Source organism: Salminus brasiliensis, chromosome 23, assembly GCF_030463535.1.
Source record: "Salminus brasiliensis chromosome 23, fSalBra1.hap2, whole genome shotgun sequence".
NCBI classification, from domain to species: domain Eukaryota; kingdom Metazoa; phylum Chordata; class Actinopteri; order Characiformes; family Bryconidae; genus Salminus; species Salminus brasiliensis.
The window spans coordinates 27,761,211-27,782,637 of NC_132900.1; the positions used below are offsets into that span (position 1 = coordinate 27,761,211).

Below are 21,427 nucleotides of genomic sequence, written 5' to 3' on the forward strand. Positions count from 1 at the left end.
GAGGTACCAGTATGTATTCGGGAGGTACCAGTATGTATTCAGGAGGTACCAGTATGTATTTAAGAGGTACCAGTATGTATTATGAAACAGCAATATGGGTTTATAAAGTAAAGGTTATGGTTTTAAGAAGTACCAGTACGCATTTGAGGTACCAGTATGTATTCAGGAGGTACCAGTATGTATTCAGGAGGTACCAGTATGTATACATCAGGTACCAGTATGTATACATCAGGTACCAGTATGTATTCAGGAGGTACCAGTATGCATTTGAGGTACCAGTATGTATTCAGGAGGTACCAGTATGTATACAGGAGGTACCAGTATGTATTCAGGAGGTACCAGTATGTATTTAAGTACCAGTATGTATTCAGGAGGTACCAGTATGTATTTAAGTACCAGTGTGTATTTAAGAAGCACCAGTATGTATTATGAAACAGCAATATGGGTTTATAAAGTAAAGGTTATGGTTTTAAGAAGTACCAGTACGCATTTGAGGTACCAGTATGTATTCGGGAGGTACCAGTATGTATTCAGGAGGTACCAGTATGTATTCAGGAGGTACCAGTATGTATTTAAGAGGTACCAGTATGTTTTATGAAACAGCAATATGGGTTTATAAAGTAAAAGTTATGGTTTTAAGAAGTACCAGTATGCATTTGAGGTACCAGTATGTATTTATGAGGTACCAGTAAGTATTCGGGAGGTACCAGTATGTATACAGGAGGTACCAGTATGTATACAGGTGGTACCAGTATGTATTCAGGAGGTACCAGTATGTATTCAGGAGGTACCAGTATGTATTCATGTATGAAGGAGCAGCTGTGCGTTTGGGCTGCTCTGCCCACCTCCTCCACAGCCCCTCTGCACAGTAAGCTTTGACACTTCAGGCAGTTGAGTTCAGGGCTCCTAAGAGCAAAGCTCAGGTGTTAACTTACCTGGCCGTCTGAACTGAAGCCGGGGTGAAGTTTTGCTCGGTCGAAAGGTCTTACTTAATCCCATTGCATTTCCTGAGACGATGTTGAGCCCTTTTCACCCCGCAGTCCAAACACAAACACGGAGACTCGGTGCAGTCCACAGCAGCTATGCAGAGTTCGGCCCCCTCGCGAGCTACATCTGAACTCCCAAACTAGCCCACTAACTAACCTCACTCCCCGCTACTGAAAAGCACCCCTCAGAGACACAGCTACAGACCTGAGCACAGACATGACCGAATCCTGTCCATATACAGTCGGAGAACTGCGTAATGACCACAGGAGACAAGGCTGGAGCGGTCAGGAGGAGATAAACAACGCTCGAGGCTGAGGTTCCTTCCCTTTCCAGAGTGTTCGCGGATTCAGCTTCCTCACGTCGTCTCTTCTGGCATTTCAGCTCGACTCCCGATCCCTGAATTTAGTCGGGAAGTGGTTCGTGAAGACGGTCCTCAAGTTAATCTTCGTCAAAACACACCGAAGTAAATATTCTCGACTGCGGGGGACTCTCCATGTCAATCGACTCCTCCTCCGCCTCCTTTAGTCATATACGACTCGTCAAAGAATCGGTTCTTTGAAAGCGGCTCTTTTCAACAAAAATCGTTCAAACGGACCCGCGAGTCCAACTTTAACCCAACTTTTATTTTTTAGCACTAAAATTCAGATTTTATTGTGTATTAAACTGTAAAGCAGTAATAATATTATATTACTTTTATTCAGGAATGCAAGCGTAATAAATATCATGTTAAATGCATAAAAACAAATACTAAATTCATATCAAATCAAGGTCAAATAATATAGCATTAATAAAATGTAATAATGTATTAAAATAAAATATGCTATCTAAAATACAACGCAACAACTAAAATAATTAATTTGTAACTTTTTAATCCAACTACGTATAACGTATTACGTCTTGTATTATGAAACAGCAGCAAAAATTACCTGTATTCAATGGATATGTCCACCTCACAATTGTTTGTTTAAATAAATTAATAAATAATAATAGTACAAACAAAAATAGTAAACAAAAATAATAATGCGGAATCATACGATATCATGATTGGCCCCCCCAAAAAAACAAGAAGAAAACGAACTGGCGAAATTAAAATGTATCAAATTTCTAATAATATACGTAATAAATAATACATTTGACGGAAAAATTACAGTTAATTTATTTGCTTAAAAGAAACCAGACTCGCTGAACCGACTGTTGCTGAAGGTGCTTTGACTTTGGGAGCTGATGAATTGTTTGGTCGTTCGATTCACTCGATTGAAATGAATCGGCTCGTCAACTGAATCGAGCTACCCTTTCTCCCTCCCCCTCTGTGGTCAACTGAACTTGCCTTTTCGTGCTCGTTCAGAGCGACACTCACTTCAGCCAATCAGAAGCGAGAACGCGACTTGAATGAATGAGTTCTTGTCCAATAGGAAGGCAGAACGAAGGCGGGTTTGACGTGTTGCTCTACACCAATCAAAACTTACGTCGACCAACGAGGTGAAGCAGTGTGTTTGTATTTTGAGGAATAAGTCTTAAAGATCTATAATATAAAATAAAATAATAAATCATTTAATTTAAAAAATCAAAACTACAAGTTTGATAAAAGTATCGGTGAAGAAAATTAGTCTAATTAGCAGAAATGACACGTCAGGCAATAACAACAATCCAAATTTATGCCTTTAGCGCCATCTACTGTCCAGACGCACGTGTATCAACAAGTCCAGAAATATCAGTGAGTGGGAAGGTAGGGAAAGTCTGTCTGTCTGTCCTCACTATCCACCTTGTAGCTCCACCTTGCTGATGTACAGATTGTGGTGGTGCTGTTTTGGGCATGCACAGTTTGCATTAGCCCAGTTTTCTTATAAGGGGCCAAAGTATGATGTTAGTGGTGGGCTCAGGGCCAACATCCAACAATATTTAAGTAATAAGGGAAGTAGTTTTAAAACTTTAATGAGTTTTTACACACTATTTCATCACTGTCCAATGATATAACATCTCAAAAAGGTGACTTCACAGGAAAAGTATTTTAGCAATTAAATTTCTGCATTTCTGTTGGTTCATTCATCCAGACTTATTTACAAAATGTACAGAGCAGATCCAGGGTTTAAACCCTGGAGATACATGTTTTTCGTTGGACAGCAAAGATATTTTGTTGCTAAAATACATTTGTCTTTATTAAATAACCCTCGAAGAACCCTTGAAGAACCTTTCAGAGGTCTCTTTGAGTTGTCATGGTTCTATATAGAACATTGCCTTTACTAAATAATCCTCCAAGAACCCTTGAAGAACCTTTCAGAGGTCTCTTTGAGTTGTCATGGTTCTATATAGAACATTGCCTTTACTAAATAATCCTCCAAGAACCCTTGAAGAACCTTTCAGAGGTCTCTTTGAGATGTCATGATTCTCTATAGAACAGTTCCTTTACTGAAGAACCCTTGAAGAACCCTTGAAGAACCCTTGAAGAACCTTTCAGAGGTCTCTTTGAGTTGTCATGGTTCTCTATAGAACATTCAAGGATTTCAAGGATTCAAGGATTCAAGGAGACTTTATTGTCATTCGCATCACATGTGGTACATGGGGTGGAACGAAATTGTGGTACCCAAGGACCCAGTTTTACCCAGACAGCAGTACTTAAATAAATCAAATATACATAAATATATAAAAATATATGTAAAAATGAAAATAAAATACAGAGAGAACATTTTACTAACATGAAGAACCCTTGAAGAACCTTTCAGAGGTCTCTTTGAGTTGTCATGGTTCGATATAGAACATTGTCTTTACTAAATAATCCTCCAAGAACCCTTGAAGACTCCTTGAAGAACCTTTCAGAGGTCTCTTTGAGTTGTCATGATTATCTATAGAACATTTCCTTTACTGAAGAACCCTTGAAGAACCTTTCAGAGGTCTTTTTGAGTCACCATAGTTCTATATAGAACATTGCCTTTTACTGAAGAACACTTGGAGAACCTTTCAGAGGTCTCTTTGAGTTGCCATGGCTCTACATAAAAGCATGGTCTTTACTAAAGAACACTTGAAGAACCTTTCGAATGTCTCTTTGAGTTGTCATGGTTCTATATAGAACATTGCCTTTACTAAAGAATCCCCGAAGAACCCTTGAAGAACCTTTCAAAGGTCTCTTTGAGTTGTCATGGTTCTCTATAGAACATTGTCCTTACTGAAGAACCCCTGAGGAACCTTTCCAATAAGACTGAGAAACATTTCTAGCAGGCTGGTTGTGGAGGGAGGTGCACCCAGCCGGCCTCCAGATTTTCCTTCCAGTCAGCCTCTAATCCGGGGCCTAATCTGCTGCCGGTCAGTGGGTTACTAGTTTGCTGTGTAGCAGTTATGGTAACAGCGTCTTCGGCCTTCTTTTGGTCTAATCTGCTTCACGGCTGATAATGATAATGGCAAGAGCGAGACTCCTCGTCTTTTCAGGTAAGACACTAAAACAGGACAATAATAATAATGGCTTTATTTATTTATTTATTTATTTATTTATTTAGCACTTTTAAGTTCAGGTTGCTTTGCACAGGAACAGCCACAAACCACTGAACAATGTTATAAGAAAAAAAAGATAAAAAGATCGTCAGGCTATGATGTAGTGCTAATATAGTACGATTTGGCTAATTCCCTTGATATTCATTGTCCGTATTAGTACTCAGTGTTTGTTTGCATGTATATTTATTGTATTTATTGTATTTACTGTTGATTTCTCAGCTTTCCTTTTGGGCTTAACACTCGTGTTGGCGTATGTGGAAGAACTCGACGACACGTAGGCTAATTTTTGCTGTTCATTTTGTGGAAAATGTTAAAATGTCATAAAATAATGGTTCATAGCAGAGAAACCTGCAATGAGTCCAGCTTGGATTTCTTTACAGTGCTGGTGATAGAAACGAGGCGGCGCCATGAATAAATCACCCAAAAAAATACCTTTTATCGACTATCCAAACCCACCAGTGAACCTACATGAGTCTTCTGGATTTATATACAATGATGAAATAGTGATAAATCTTTAAAAAATTAAACGATTAAAAAGATTTCTTTAGGGACTAATTTATGGCACAGTACCCTGCATGTATCCATCCACCATTAACATATACATATTATATTTAACATCTTTCAGACCAAAATCCTAAAGTTAAAACCATGGTAAAACAGGGTCTCAGGCAGCAGGTGAAGTATCTGTGAGCATTTGGTGTAATAACTCTATCTGTAAGTGAGCTTTTAGAGGTCTTAAGCTCTTTAGACGTCTGGTTCCATTCACTACCACTGTGAAGAATTCTGATTTGGCCAGTTTCTCTGGAACAGAGTGTTTCACACCAAACCCACTCTTAATGACTTTATCTATATTGTAATCCTTTAATTATTGAGAAGTTTTTAACATGAATTGGAATTCCCCTTTAAAGTGCTGGGACTACATAGATGCACAGAATGGAAAAAAGTATTTGGACACCTGCTTATTCCTTGTTTCTTCTGAAATCAAGGGTATTAAAAAGAGTTTATCCTGCTTTTGTTGGAGTAACTGTCTCTACTGTCCTGGGAAGAAGGTGTTCTACTAGATTCTAAAGCATTGCTGTGAGGATTTGATTGCATTCAGCTACAAGAATGTTCTGGATGCTCTGGATGTTGGATCAAGTCATTCCAAACTATTTAATGTAGCATGATCCCTCATTTCAGAGAACACAGCTCTTCCACTGCTCCACAGCTCAATGCTGGGGGGCTTTATACCCCTCTAGCCCACGCCTGGCATTAGGCAGCATGGGGCCAATAGGTTCATGTTTATCTGCTCCAGGGAGTCCTATTCTACTGGCAGTACTTCTTCTCTACAGGGACTAGACCAGCTGTGTTGTGTGCATTTGCACATCTGTGTCAGCAATGGGTGCAACTTAAAGTAGCTGAATGCATTCATTAGAAGGGGTGTCCACAAATATTTGGACATATTGTGCAGTTTGGTGGAGCATTATTGTTCATTCCTGTTCTCCTCTCTACAGATTTAATGAGAACCGGAAGAGCGAGCCATGGCTAGTGGAAGTGAGTGTGTCTCTTTGGGACATTTGATCCAGTCCTGCTTTGCTATACATGCTGTCTGTCAATCATGACTGTTATGGATGCTTTGCAGTTTTATGCTCCGTGGTGTGACTTCTGCAAGACGTTCGAGCCGACATGGTATGAAGTGGGCGCAGAGCTGAAGAGTTTGGGCTCGCCTGTTAATGTGGGGAAGATCGACACCACGACCTACAGCAGTAAGTGCAGAGAATCACATCACTAGAAATTTGCATGTAATGAAATTGACCAATTGGAGATTCCTCTACCAGACTGAGAACCATTTAAACATTCAGAGGGTTCTCTGAGTCGCTGTGGTTCTATATAAAACCTGCATATACAGAACCTGCCCACCGACTCGTATTATATACTTCTGAACCTGCCCATCAACTTGTTGTATATACTTCAGAACCTTTTCATTGACTTTTATATACTTGAACGCCTGCCCATAGACTTGTATTATATACTTCAGTGTCTGCCCATAGACTTGTATTATATACTTCAGTGTCTGCCCATAGACTTGTATTATATACTTCAGTGTCTGCCCATAGACTTGTATTATATACTTCAGTGTCTGCCCATAGACTTATTTTATATACTTCAGAACCTGCCCATAGACTTGTATTATATACTTCAGTGCATTTCGACTGACTTATATTATATACCTCAGCACATTTCCACTGACTTGTATTATATACTTCAGCACATTGACTTGTATTATATACTTCAGTATCTGCCTTTAGACTTGTATAATATACTTCATCGTCTGCCCATTGACTTGTATGATCTACTTAAGCACATTTCTACTGACTTGTATTATATAATTTAGTGTCTGCCCATAGCCTTGTATTATATACTTCAGTGTCTGCCAATAGACTTGTATTGTATACTTCAGTGTCTGCCAATAGACTTGTATTATATACTTCAGTGTCTGCCCATTGACTTATTTTATATACCTCAGAACCTGCTCATTGACTTGTATTATATACTTCAGCACAATGATTTGTATTATATACTTTAGTGTCTGCCCATAGATTTGTATTATATACTTCAGCACATTGACTTGTATTATATACTTTAGTGTCTGCCCATAGACTTGTATTGTATACTTCAGTGTCTGCCCTTAGACTTGTATTATATACTTCAGTGTCTGCACATAGACTTGTTTTATATACTTCAGCACATTTCCACTGACTTGAATTATATACTTCGACACATTGACTTGTATTATATACTTCAGTGTCTGCCCATTGACTTGTATTATATACTTAAGCACATTTCCACTGACTTGTATTATATAATACAGCACATTGACTTGTATTATATACTTCAGTGTCTGCCCTTATACTTGTAATATATACTTCAGTGTCTGCCCATTGACCTGTATTATATACTTAGGCACATTTTCACTGACTTGTATTATATACTTCGGCACATTGACTTGTATTATATACTTTAACACATTTCAACTGACTTATATTATATACTTCGGTACATATACTTGTATAATATACTTTAGTGCCTGCCAATTGACTTGTATGATCTACTTAAGCACATTTCCACTGACTTGTATTATATACGTCAGCACATTGACTTATATCATATACTTCAGTGTCTGCCATATTGACTTGTATTATATACTTCAGTGTCTGCCATATTGACTTGTATTATATACTTCAGCACATTTCAACTGACTTGTAATATGTACTTTGGCACATTGACTTGTGTTATATACTTCAGTGTCTGCCCATTGACTCGTAGTATATACTTCAGTGTCTGTCCGCTGACTTGTATTATATACTTCAGTGTCTGTCCACTGACTTCCAATTCATATTATATACTTTCCTATTATAAACATTAGCACTTGCTGATTGACGTTATATACTTTAGCACCATCGCAATGATTTATACTGTATACAAAAACTGCCTATAGTTTTCTATCATATGCCAGTGGTTCTATACAGAACAACAGCAACTGAGTTCTTTATCTGGCTAAAGAATTTTCTACACTGGCTCACCAGGTTCACCACTATTGCGTGTCAAGGAATCCTTTTTGCTTTGAGTGAATACTACCCAAGAGTACAGCGCTGCAATTCAGTAGAGTATAGATGCCAAATGTTGGTTAATGGCAAATCGACTTAATTGTTATTAAATTGCTCTGTTTAAGTATGCTTTTACTAAGTGCAAATCCAACCAGACACAATACCTTTCTGAGTGGACACAGCGACCAATCACATTCTAGCACGACTAGCAAGAAGGGCTTATCTGTATCTAATGGGATTAGTTAAATAGCCTAATACCTCCAACAGCGTCCCTCATTGGATGTCTTGCTCCACATTGAGCTTCCCTCATATTCATGTCCAGATGGCCAGTTTGCGTGGGCTGCATGTTCAGTAAGCAGAAATGGCCCCAGTTCCCAACGTTCTCTAGAAATACAGAGTATACTGTGGACCTTTGCCTGCAGTTTCAGCAAGGCCACAGTATCCTCAGCACAAATCCCCTCCTGGAGGCTATTTTAAGTAAGCCTGGCAGGTTTAAGCTCTGAGGACGTGGCCATCTCTAACAAAAAAGGCTGATGAAGACTGCTGCTGCTTTTTCTACATCATTTAGGTGTAGATGCCAGATGCCCTCTGCACATAGTCAGATTCAGAAACAATGAAGATAGTCAGAAATCAATGGTCATTGAGACTACAGGCACAGCCATCATGACTATATCTGACTAACAGACAGTTTGGAGACATTTAGATTCCATGTGACCTGAATGTACGGCAGTATCTGAGCTTGTTCAAAAGTTTGGAATCATATGAATGCTTTTATAATAATGTATACACTGTTAAAATGTCCATATGAGAAGATTTGGATTATTGAACGCACTAATTTGTTTACAGTAACCAAGCAAGCAACCAAGTTTTTCTTTATTCCCTCCTCTCAGGTGTTGCGTCTGAGTTTGCCATTCGTGGATATCCAGCTATAATCCTGTGAGTGATCATCACCTTTATTAGCATCAAGTATGACATGTAACATATCTCTGATAAAACACATGAGCTAATCAGTACTTTAGTCATCAGTAGACCACAGTAAACCCCCTTTTAAGGGTATAAAAGTACTATTCAGTCTGTCTGTTCATCCATTTATCCATCCAGCCATCCATTTATTCATTGATTCTTTCATTTATACATCCAACCATTCATCCATACCTCCACCCATCCATTTATACAACCGTTTATCCATTGATTCATCCATGCATTTATTCATCAATCCATCAAACCATTTATTCATCAATCCACTCATCTATCCATTTATTTATCCATCCATTTATCCATTGATCCATCCATTTATCCATTGATTCTTCTATTTATACATCCAACCATACATCCAACCATTCATCCATCCCTCCACCCATCTATTTATACACCGTTTATCCATTGATTCATCCATGCATTTATTCATCAATCCATTCATCTGTCCATTTATTTATCCATCCATTTATCCATCGATCCATCCATTTATCCATTGATTCTTCCATTTATACATCCAACCATACATCCAACCATTCATCCATCCCTCCACCCATCTATTTATACAACCATTTATCCATTTATTCATCTATCCATTTATCCATTGATCCATCCATTTATTAATTGATTCTTCCATTTATCCATCCGTTTATCCATTGATTTATCCATCCATTAATTCAGCAAACCACCCATTCATACATCCAACCATCCATCCATCCATTTATACATCCGTTTATCCATTGATTCATCCATGCATTTATGTATCAATCCATAAAACCATCCATCCATACATCCCTCCACCCATTTATTAATCTATCCATTTATCCATAGATTCATCATCTATTTATTCATCGATCCATCAAACCATCCCTCCATTCATCTATCCATCCACTTATCCATCAGTCCATCCATCCATCCATCCATTCATCCATCCCTTTATCCTTTTATTTATTCATCCATCCATGTATCCATTCATCCAGCCATCCATCCATATATGATCAGAATTGATAATAAAAATAAGTCTCTATGTATTGGTTTTAGATGTTTCTGGTACATCAGTAATATTGACTGTATTATTATTAATATCTCTTGTTAACTGAATTGTATGTTGTTGTTTTTTCGCTCTGACAGTCTGAAAGGAGAGAAATCATATGAGTACAAAGGACCAAGAACAAAAGATGGCATCATTGAATTCACCAACCGAGTGGCTGGGTATAAAAAAGTCCTCCAGTATGCAGAACATGAGACCTGGACCAGGCTAGAGTTGGGCCAAAACTGAAGGAGTGGTTTGCTCCATATGACTCAGTTACAAGCAATGTGCTACAGATTGCTAACATCTAACGTCAAAGAGCTTTAACATAAAAGAATTTCAGTTTACAACACTAAGAACCACACTATTAATACCATTCTATACGGTAGTGATGATTCTGAAAATGATTCTTTGACTTATGCCAGTTGTCAGGCCTTCTGCGAACTTCAAGAGTACACAGAGGGTTTGGTCCCCAGTGCACAGGGGACTGACTTTCATTTGAAAATATTTCAAAGAAAGCTGCTTCTGGACATCTGCCTCCTGCTGAGGCCTAATGGAACACACACTGAGGCTAATCAAGGCCTTCTGGACCATCTGAACATTTGAGCCAAGCTGAACTCTGTAGGAGAGTAAAGACTGGCCCTTGCTTATATAATTTCTGTCTTTCTCCAGGCCTGTGGTGCGGCCTCTGACCAGCGTCCAGCTGTTCCAGCACGTCATGAGCCGGCATGATATTTTCTTTCTTTACATCGGCGGGAGGTCACCTCTGAAGGTAAGAAACACCTGAAGTGAAGAGTTTGCATATTATAAATAAACTTTCAAGTTCTACAGAAACTTTCAACTGAACAGTGGAACTTCCTGTTGTTTGAATAAGCCCAAGCAACCCCTAGAAAACACTGATATACTGAATATATAATAACTTCTAATGGATTCAACCATTAATGGTCCTTTACATGTGTCAACAACAGTGTGGGGACAATATGGTAGTGTTGTGTAAAGAGTTTGTAAAGGTGTTATTAAAATTTGATGAGCATAGTCTGCATTTTAACTACACGTAGACTGTGGTTTATGCTACGGTCTACCAGCATAAACCAGCTTAGACCAGCATGGTCTTTGGTGTTTGAGTCATTTTTCTTATTTGTCCAATTTGGCATCAGAATGAAGAAAGACAAACAACGAAAGCTGACAAAATGAACATTTCCAAGCAATATTCACACATATCTGATATCAAGACCCTTCTAGTACTTTTATACTTTGCGCTTGGATCATCTGGGCCCTGTTTTAAGTTGTTAGGCTTGAGGTAGCGGTATAAACACTGTTAACATGGCTAGCTAGGGGGCAAACAGGTGTTTTTGAGAACCTTTAGCAACACTCCCTTGGGGAAAAAGGAGGTTTTATGTACAGGTCTGCAGGGCTGTCAAATTCAGTCAAAAATTCCTTTGCACAGAACAGGCCTTTATGATTTAGCTAGCTAGCACAGGCCTGACTATGTGGCTATGCTAGGAAACATGGCTTTTCCAATCTATTCCTATTCATACCAGCTTAAGCTGTGTTGAGCTGCTCTTCCAGCTCAGATGGTCAACCAGCTAAACCAGCTTTAAAGCAGCTTGACCAGTTTACAGTCCAAGCTGGTTTAAGCTGTTTTTTTTTTTTTTGCTGTGATGATGTGGATAAAAATGAGAAGATCTTACACTTGTCTTAGATGAATCATATTCAGAGATTGAGGTAACGTCAGACGTGAGACATTATTTTGATCAAATCGAGAAAATCCAAGGGTTGTTTCTCATTTTCAGAAATGGGAGAACATTGCTCAAGTCTCGCAATGCTCTTAAAAAGGACAGGACCGTGTCCAGGAGAAATGAATGAGACTAAGAGGAGATCTTAACTTGTATATTTCAGGTTATTTTCACAACTTGTTGTACTTTAGGTACAACAGGAACAATAATGGCAGATATTTGAAGGTTGAGGCACGATGACAAGTAGCAAGTTCCTCATAAAACAGTAGGAAGGATCTTGCTGTCCTGTAGACGAAGCCCAGGATGGACAAATTTGCCTCAGATTAGCTACAAATTAGCCCAAATTAGCCGACTAGCCATCTAGATAAGTTTGCTAGCTAGCTAACTAACTAGCTAAATGTGTTGTTAATGTAGCTGACATTAACTTTAGGTTAGCGTGTGAGAACATATTGTCGTTTACAATATTATGCTTAAAATTAAGGTAAGGATAAATTGGATAACTAAAAAAGCCTATTTTGTAATGTATTGGTATGCTAAGAGTTAGTTAGCTAGCTAATCATAACCTTTAGATGAACCTTTTATTTTGGGCAAGGGGGCAATTTACACTAGTTAATGTGGTTTTGGAAGTGACCAGATGTAATGTTATATATATATATATATATATATATATATATATATATATATATATATATATACACACACCTAATATTAATGTGCAATATTACCAATCTTTTTGCTAGGTAATTAAATTAGCACCTGCCTGTTTAGTTAGCTACCATCATCCTAACCTGGGGCTTCTTCTGCCTATCCCTATTGTAAAATTGGGAATCCGTTCATTTGCATTACGGGAGCTCAGCTTCGTTTGCCTTTCGCATAAACTCGTATCTGGAAATGCGCTGAAGGCATGTACCTGTAAATTAATGTTCACATTTAAAGAGAATTGTTGTAGTTTGACTGTTTTTCTCCGCTTCAGGTCCAGTACTATAAAGTGGCAGCTGAGTTTATCATGTACAACTATTTCTTCTCTGCCCCTGAGGACGTTTTACCAAAGGTGACATTCTTCTTCATAGTTCCCATCTGATTTATACATTTCAGCACGTCCGTTGTTATTAAAATGTGTTATAATGTAAATGATTCTTTATTTCCAATCTCAGACAGTAACTCTGCAAGAGGTTCCGTCCGTAGCCGTGTTCAAAGATGGAACGTACTACCTCTACAACGGTGAGAACTGCTGAACCTGCTTCTTGCACCAACAGAAGCAGGACAAGGTTAAGTTGGTTCTACTTCGGTTCACATGCAAAGCCGTAGTAAACTGCACTGACAAATCATTGCATTTTAATTCATATTTATAAACAGTACATTAACATTTACATCCTGAACTCTGGTGGCTGTGTCCACAGTTTGGAGCTGGACGTCAGTTGGAAGTCCTTCAGTTGCATCAACATGTATCTTACAACCCTTACCAAGCATTATAAATGATCCGTATAATCCATAACAATCATCATCATCATCAATAATTAATCATCACAGCCCTACACACAACTCAATATATTACAAAGTCTGGCTGTTTCTCAGCGTCTGAGCTCCAGGCAGTTTCCTGTCATCGCCTGTCGGATGGTGCCGTCCCAGTCGGCCCGCTGAGGCAGCTGGTAGTTGAAGACCAGGGCGTCTAAGCAGAGGGTGACCAGGAAAGGGCTGAGGTAGTAGTCGTTCGGCAGCCGCGGGCAGCGGTGCAGCACCCTCAGCACAAACTCCAGCCCTGTGTAGTCTTCCTGGATCAGCAGGTTGGTCTGCTGCACCTCCCCGTTGTCGAAAAAGGCCTTCTTGATCCAGTACTTCAGCAGGAAGGGGTCCGAGCACTGGACCTGGATCCGGAACACTGCGGTGTCCGAGGAGTTCTCCACCACAAGGATGCTCAGGACGTCCATCAGACTGGTCTGGTGGAAGATAAGGAACGCAGTGGAACAGCTTTCAGTGCTGTGGTCCCTTTAATGAAGAACACATTCACCGCTGCCTATGGGCTGTGGTATACTTGCTTTGCTGCTAATCAAGCATAACTGATCACATACTGTCTTTGTCCATGTATCTTTTGTTTATCGGGGGAATTGAAAGCTACGTCCTCTAGGGGGCAGGTCATGCCTGAACAAACCTCACTGGCATGAGGGTGCAATTTCTGATTCAGCACAAAAAGATAAACAGCATACACAGCAAATATAGGGGCTAATGTAATGTAATGGAGCTCATACACCATTGTTAGCATTATGCTAAATGCAGGCCTACATCTTCATTGTTCAGAAAACTCGAGTAGACTTGCTTATTTGGTTTCTGGCACTGTTTGACACTGTTATCTATAAACATGGGCAAATTTCAGGCTTTCGGATGGCTAGCTACATTAGCCTCATAGCTTCAGTGTAAAAGTTAAAGAAGCCAGCTTCAGGATTAAACAACATTTAGGTGATTTCTTTTAGGGAATTCTTTGTTATTTTGGCCGAACTACACCTTTAACATGGATCAACATTTACAGACTGCTGGCAACTCTCCAATCAAGAGGGAGGGAAAGCTGGAACAGTCGGCCCAGTGCTTTGTCAAGAACTGAAGAACCAGTTTAGGGTTTAGTGTCCGTAGTCAGTCAGGAATGTTTACAGTGAGCTGACGTTAACGTTAAATATGATTTTAAAGAACTGCATTTCATTAAAGACAAGACCCTGGAATTATCTGCTATTAGTGCCTCTAAGATGGACATGGAGTAGACATGAAGTGCAAGCAGTGCCATAAAGCAAAATTTACAAAACTGCACCGGCTTACCTTCAGTTATGCAAATGCTTCTCCCACATTATACGTCAATACAGTGAGGATGGAAGTTCTGTTGAGATGTCCGGTCATTGCAGACGTCTGATCCTTGCAGTTTGTCCAGCTCTCTGTGATCGGAGCAAGTGCAAGGGTCCTGCTCTGCCCTACATTAGAGAGTTTTCTGAAGGTTGTGTCTAAATATATCCACAATCCACCCTCTTTGTCAATTGACTTAGTCTAAGTATCCTGTTTCTTAGGATAAAAACAAATTTCCTTGTGTGGTTGGTGGCTTTAGGTGAATGCCTTCAAGGAATGTTCCATTGAGCACTCCCAGTATCTGCAGTTCAGGGTTAATTAAATTTTCCTATTAGGCAGAAGTGTTTGTTAATGCATGTGTAAATGTGTATCTGGGAGTGTAATCATACATTTCAATTGGTTGTTTCTTTTAATCAGAGGAGCGTGACGGTAATCTTTCAGCCTGGGTGGACCGAGAACGATTCCGCTGTTACTTCCAGATGGACAGCTTCACGCTCTACCAGATGGGAGATAGAAGTACTGTTAGATCACAACACTTTACCATTACAACTACGCTGCATTACACTACAGTATTAATATTAACTTTACACCATAATATTACTATTACACAGCAACATTACACAATAACAGTATTATTACACTGTAACTTTACACAATAACAGTATTATTACACTGAAACTTTACACAATAACAGTATTATTACACTGACACTTTACACAATAACAGTATTATTACACTGTAACTTTACACCATAAAAGTATTATTACACTGAAACATTACACAATAACAGTATTATTACACTGTAACTTTACACAATAACAGTATTATTACACTGTAACTTTACACAATAACAGTATTATTACACTGAAGCATTACACAATAACAGTATTATTACACTGTAACTTTACACAATAACAGTATTATTACACTGAAACTTTACACAATAACAGTATTATTACACTGTAACTTTACACAATAACAGTATTATTACACTGTAACTTTATACCATAAAAGTATTATTACACTGAAACATTACACAATAACAGTATTATTACACTGTAACTTTACACAATAACAGTATTATTACACTGTAACTTTACACAATAACAGTATTATTACACTGAAACATTACACAATAACATTACTATTACACTGAAACATTACACAATAACAGTATTATTATACTGAAACATTACACTATAACATTACTATTATACTGAAACATTACACAATAACAGTATTATTACACTGTAACATTACACAATAACAATATTATTATACTGTAACATTACACTATAACAGTATTATTACACTGTAACTTTACACAATAACAGTATTATTACACTGTAACATTACACAATAACAATATTATTATACTGTAACATTACACTATAACATTACACAATAACAGTATTATTACACTGAAACATTACACCATAACATTACTTGTACACTGTAACTTTACACCATAACATTATTATTACACTGTAACATTACACCATAACATTACTTTTACACTGTAACTTTACACCATAACAATATTATTACACTGTAACTTTACATAATAACACAAACACTGAAAAATTACACCATAAAATACACCATAATTACTATTACACTGTAACACTTCTGTTACACTGTAACACTTCTGTTACACTATAACATTACAGTATGTTATTATTACACCTTACTTTTACACTGTAACTTTACACCATTGCATTACTATTACACTGTAACACTACTCTTACACTGTAACAGTACAGTGTGTTATTATTACTCTGTGACATTATTATTACACTGTGACTTTACACCATAACATTATTATTACACTGTGACTTTACACCATAACTTTATTTTTTCATGATAACTTTACACCCTTACATTACTTTTTTGTTCTGATTGGTTGCTGATTATTGCGCAGTGTGTAGAAATACAATTTACATTATTATTAATTATTATTGGGCATATAGCTTTACTAATTACTAATAATTAAGCTAAGCTAAGCCAATGGTTATTGGTGAATAAGGCGTTATTGTATGTCTCATTCTTTTCAGCTAAACTTGTAGCTTTGGCGATACTGGATGAGAAGAATCTAACTCCGGAGAGCGTTCGGTAAGAGACTTATTGAAAGCTGTGTGATTTGGCTCGGTGTGTGTGATCCAGTCGGCATGACATAACTGGATTTCCTTCTGTGCTGGAACACAAAACCTGATGTTACCTGGCGGGTGCACACGATTTTTTGTTTTACAGGCAGCAAAAATCATAAGATTTAGATAGAAAATGCTATGATAGGATACGTTGTGCTTTATATTAACAGGATCATGGTAGAAATAGCAACATAAAAAATGTTCACTGTGTTTACTGCCAGTCACTCATATTCTCTATTACTTCATCTCCTCTCCTGTTAGCTACAAGGCTCTAATGGAACAAGTGGCAACAGAATACCGAGACCATTACAACATGTGAGTAAAATAAAGGTTTCTAAATGGTTCTCTCAAATGTACTTTTGACTGAAGAGCATCCTTTCAAAATCGGCCGAGTGTTTAATGCGTCCATGTCTGTGTTGTAGGGACTTTCAGTTCGGCTACATGCATGGGACCGACTACATTAATGGCTTCATAATGAGGTGAGCGTGGCAGATTGCTTAAGGCTAAACTGATAAACAAACAGCAGATGGAAAGTGCTAGAAGATTCTCTTGGGTCACCATGGGTCATGAATAAGTAATATACTTCAGATGTTGGTGAAGAGTGGACGGTTTCTATGCCCTGTGTAATATATTCTCCATTGAAAGGAAAATGTAGTCCAGGACTAGACTTAATCCCTGACCTGATGCGCCCCTCAACCCTCAGCTTTAAGGATCTGATAGAATTCACAAGGACTTTGAATCCTTGTGTTTTTGTCCATCACTGTTCTCTCTCTAAATTACCCAGCCTGCATTGTGGAGATCATGCAACCATTGTAAAAACAGTGATAAAGAAATTTTGCTAGACTGCTAGTGTAGCCACCGATGTACAGGCTTCTAAATACAGATAACTATGTGGCTTTGGTCTGTTTTAGCCAACTATTGTGAAGAAAATCAAGCAGCTCATCCTCAAACATCTGCCCAAAGTAGTTGTAGGTCCTCCCACCTGTAAGAGACATCATCAGAAGGGAGGAAATCTGGCCTTTCAGCCAAGAAATTTCACTGAAGAAACTAATGTAGCACCAGGGAGCAGGCAGGCATGTTTACAACAAATTAGCAGATGAACATAAACCTACTGGCACCATGCCTAATGCCAGGTGTGGGCTAGAGGGGTATAAAGCCTGTACCAAGCATTGAGCTGTGGAGCAGTGGATGGTGCTCCATCCAATACTCCAACATCTAGTAGGAAGACAGTTACTCTTTTTAATACCCTTAAGCAGGTGTCCCAATACTTTTGCCTATATAGTGTAGTTAATGTAGTTTCAGGTTAAATTCCATTCTGTTCTGTTGTTCCAGCAGCTGGAAGTTTAGGCAAAATCAGTATAGTAGCATATAGTAGCATATTTGCTAATCTAACCGATTGTTCTTTTCACCAGTGAGCTGGCAATGCCCTCTCTCATCGTGATGAACATGACCATTGATGGGTACTTTGTACCAGAGCGTAAGATTGAGACCATTGAAGAGCTCCTTCAGTTCCTCAACAACGTCCTGAATGGAAGGTCAAAGGTTTGATAAATTCAGTTATTCTCACTCAGAAACGTTCTCCAGAACAAAAGTTTGGACCCACCTGGTTGAACATATGTTTACAAACTACGCCAGCAAAGTCTCAGGCAATGCGGAGCCTCCTCAAAACTGGTTGGAAAGAGATCCAAGGTTGCTCCTTATGTAGGCGCTTGATTGCCATCAGCAACCGGAGTCCAGGAGAGCACAACTGGCTGTGGTACGAGTGGATCAGTCACAGCAGTGCTGCAGCTGGAGTGTTTAAACCCCTCAGTGTCACTGCTGGACTGAGAATGGCCCACCAACCAGAAATATCCAGCCAACAGCGTCCTGTGAGCAGCGTCCTGTGAGCAGCGTCCTGTGAGCACTGACGAAGGACTAGAGGATGAGCAACCTGTGCAGCAACAGATCAGAGCTTCTGCCTCTAGCTTTACATCTACAAGGTGGACCATGGACTGCAGTGCTGAGAATGACCCACCACCCAAATAATACAGTCTGCTCTGTGGTGGTCAGTCCTGTGGTGTCCTGAGCATTGAAGAACAGGGTGATAGGAGGCTAATGCAGAGAAACAGATAGATACAGTCTGGAATTACAGAACTACACAGTGCTCCTATTCGGGAAGTGGAGCTAAAATTAACAGACACTCAGTGTAGAAACATGGAGGTGGTGTTAATGTTATGGCTGATCTGTGCATATTGTACATATTTGTATCTTCCTGCGTTGGAAATGTCTGACCTCTCACCTCAGTGTGTTTTTTTCCTTTAGATACTCGGAGGGAATGGGTTTCTGCGTCGTATGAAGAGACTTTACTATCGCGCCACGTCGGCTATAAAGGTGAGACCTCGCTACCCTTGAAGGTCACCGATCAGATTAATTCTGTGTGTTTTTCCCGAAGGCGTACACATCCTGAACAAATGCTGGCAAATATTTAGAATAACGTTGACCTGGTTGCCACCTGTTTACACAATTTCTAAGTGCTGAATGCTAATGCTAATGCTAACCCCTCTCCCGCTCAGACGAGTTATGCCTCCGCTCCCTTCGTCACCTGCTTCCTCTTCTCGCTGCCCGTGGGCCTGGTGCTCATAATCATTTGGGGCGTGTGTACTGCCGTGCCGGTGGACGATGATACGGCAGGTGAAGGGGCTCTGCTGGCGTCGGGGATCCGTCCTGCGGTCACGCAGAGGAAAGGGTCAGCACAGAAGACCAATGAAGCCAAGAAGGAAGATTAAAAGAGCAGTTGGACCCAGCGGGCTAATATGGCTAACAGTGAATGGAAGCTAGTGGGGTCATTCCAAGGCAAGTTAGCAAGGGCCTACCTGGTCATGTCATGGATTTCTACAAAAAAAAAAGCTAATTTATTACATTTGTGAAAGTTTATACATTTATACCAATACATTAGCATGATTAGCATGAGACATAGCATTTGTACCTAGTTTAGTCATTCTACGAGCAGCTTAACAAAGTATTTTAGGTGCAGTTTAGGTGGCCGGAGTACAAGAGAGCACAATTGGCCTCCAGGTGGGTAGATGGCGCTCTCTCCCCATCACTCTTAAGTGATGCTATTGTGTTGCTTTGTGAACACTAAGTCCCGGTGCTGGCAAGCTTGAATCACAAGCCATGCCGCTTTGCCATCAGTAGCCAGAGTCACCACATGCTCTGGCCGCGCTCTCTCCTGGTGGGTAGATGGCGCTCTCTTCCCCCCTTCACTCTTAAGTGATAGTGGCTGGCACAGGCATCTGTTAGCTGGTGTAGCGGAGCTGGAGACCCGGTGCTTTCATCTGAGCGCGTCGGCTACCTGGTGATGCCTGGTGTCTGGCTTTGCATGTATTGGAGTGTTGCAGTGTTGGGAGCATTGCTTGTGCTAGGGAGGAGCTACGAAGGGGTGGGTCAGCTGGTGGGTCAGTTCAAATGACTTGTTGGGTTGATTTGTGTTGAGTAAAAAAAAGTGAACAGCTGGTGAACACTATGCCGCTTTGCCATCAGTAGCCAGAGTCTGAGAGAGCACAACTGGCCGTGTGCTCTCCAGGTGGGTCGATGGTGGCCGGATGGGCAAATCCATTACATGCCCAGACAGGTCCTGGGTAAGTTGGGGTGGATTGACCCAGGAGCCACCAGTTAGCACAATGTCACTGACATAATGCTAAGTTGTGGCTGTTTGTTGCCATTGATTTTTAGCAATGTTAGCTTTTTGAATGGAACTTTCCCTTTAATGTTTCCCTTTAATGTCTAATGTCTCTCCCATGCTTTGTCCATGTGTGCGTGTATATATCTAGAAGACTTGGGCAGATGTTTAAGACATATGTACAGATGTGTTGTATACATACATGTACAGTACATATTAATGATGGGACACATGCATAATATATGGATCATGCATATGTCTTTGACTGGCAGGTAAATCCATACATGGAGCACATATGTAGGAAAAATCTGTACATTTTAAATATTGCACATATACGTAAAATGAACACTGTATGGACAAAAGTATTGGGACACTTGCTCATTCTTTGCTTCTTTCAAACTCAAGGTTATTAAAAAAGTTTTTTCCTGCTTGTGTTGGAGTAACTGTCTCTACTGTCCAGGGAAGAAGAAGGCTTTCTACAAATTGTACAGATTTTGGAGGAGCATTGCTGTGAGGATTTGATTGCATTTAGTAAGGTCAGGATGTTGTGGTTGTGGTGATGATCACCACCCCCACCTCATCATCCCTAACTTCCCAACTCATCCCAAAAGTAAAGCACATGCTCCACAGCTCAATGGTGGGGAGGGATGGGAGTGGCTTTATACTGCTCTAGCCCACACCTGACGTTACTCTAGCCCACACCTGACGTTAGGTATGGGGTCAATAGGTTCATGTTTGGTTGATCTGCTCCAGAGAGTCCTATTGTCCTTTTAGCAGCACTTCTCTACAGGGACTCGAGGGGCGGTTTGGTGTCACACTATTGCTATATATATATATATATATATATATATATATATATATATATATATATATATATATATATATATATATATATATATATATTTTTATTTTTTTTATTTTTTTTGGGGGGGGTACATAATAAATATATATATATTTATTAGACACATATTCATATATTATGGTTCATGCATAAATTT

At 39.4% G+C, this 21,427-nt stretch overlaps 2 protein-coding genes across 3 annotated transcripts in view; one reads left to right on the top strand and one right to left on the bottom strand.

Moving 5' to 3' along the window:
- Positions 1-1,500, bottom strand: part of tesk2 (testis associated actin remodelling kinase 2) — a 49,216-nt gene extending 47,716 nt beyond the window's left edge. Inside the window, exon 1 of one of the 2 annotated variants that reach the window (XM_072669023.1) lies at positions 1,192-1,500. The gene's annotated coding sequence lies outside the window, so the exon portion shown is untranslated. Of the gene's footprint in view, positions 1-935 lie in introns of both variants that reach the window. The other variant, XM_072669021.1, reaches the window with a different exon arrangement.
- Positions 1,501-4,376: 2,876 nt separating this feature from the next.
- tmx3a (thioredoxin related transmembrane protein 3a) lies at positions 4,377-19,536 on the top strand. Its single transcript, XM_072668997.1, has 16 exons — positions 4,377-4,407; positions 4,690-4,744; positions 5,964-6,003; positions 6,092-6,215; positions 8,948-8,993; positions 10,164-10,244; positions 10,735-10,834; positions 12,772-12,849; positions 12,953-13,019; positions 15,042-15,140; positions 16,679-16,736; positions 17,033-17,086; positions 17,194-17,250; positions 18,184-18,313; positions 19,073-19,141; positions 19,324-19,536. Exons 1-16 carry the CDS (start codon positions 4,377-4,379, stop codon positions 19,534-19,536), a joined length of 1,302 nt encoding a protein of 433 aa, XP_072525098.1.
- The last annotated feature ends 1,891 nt before the right edge of the window (positions 19,537-21,427 follow it).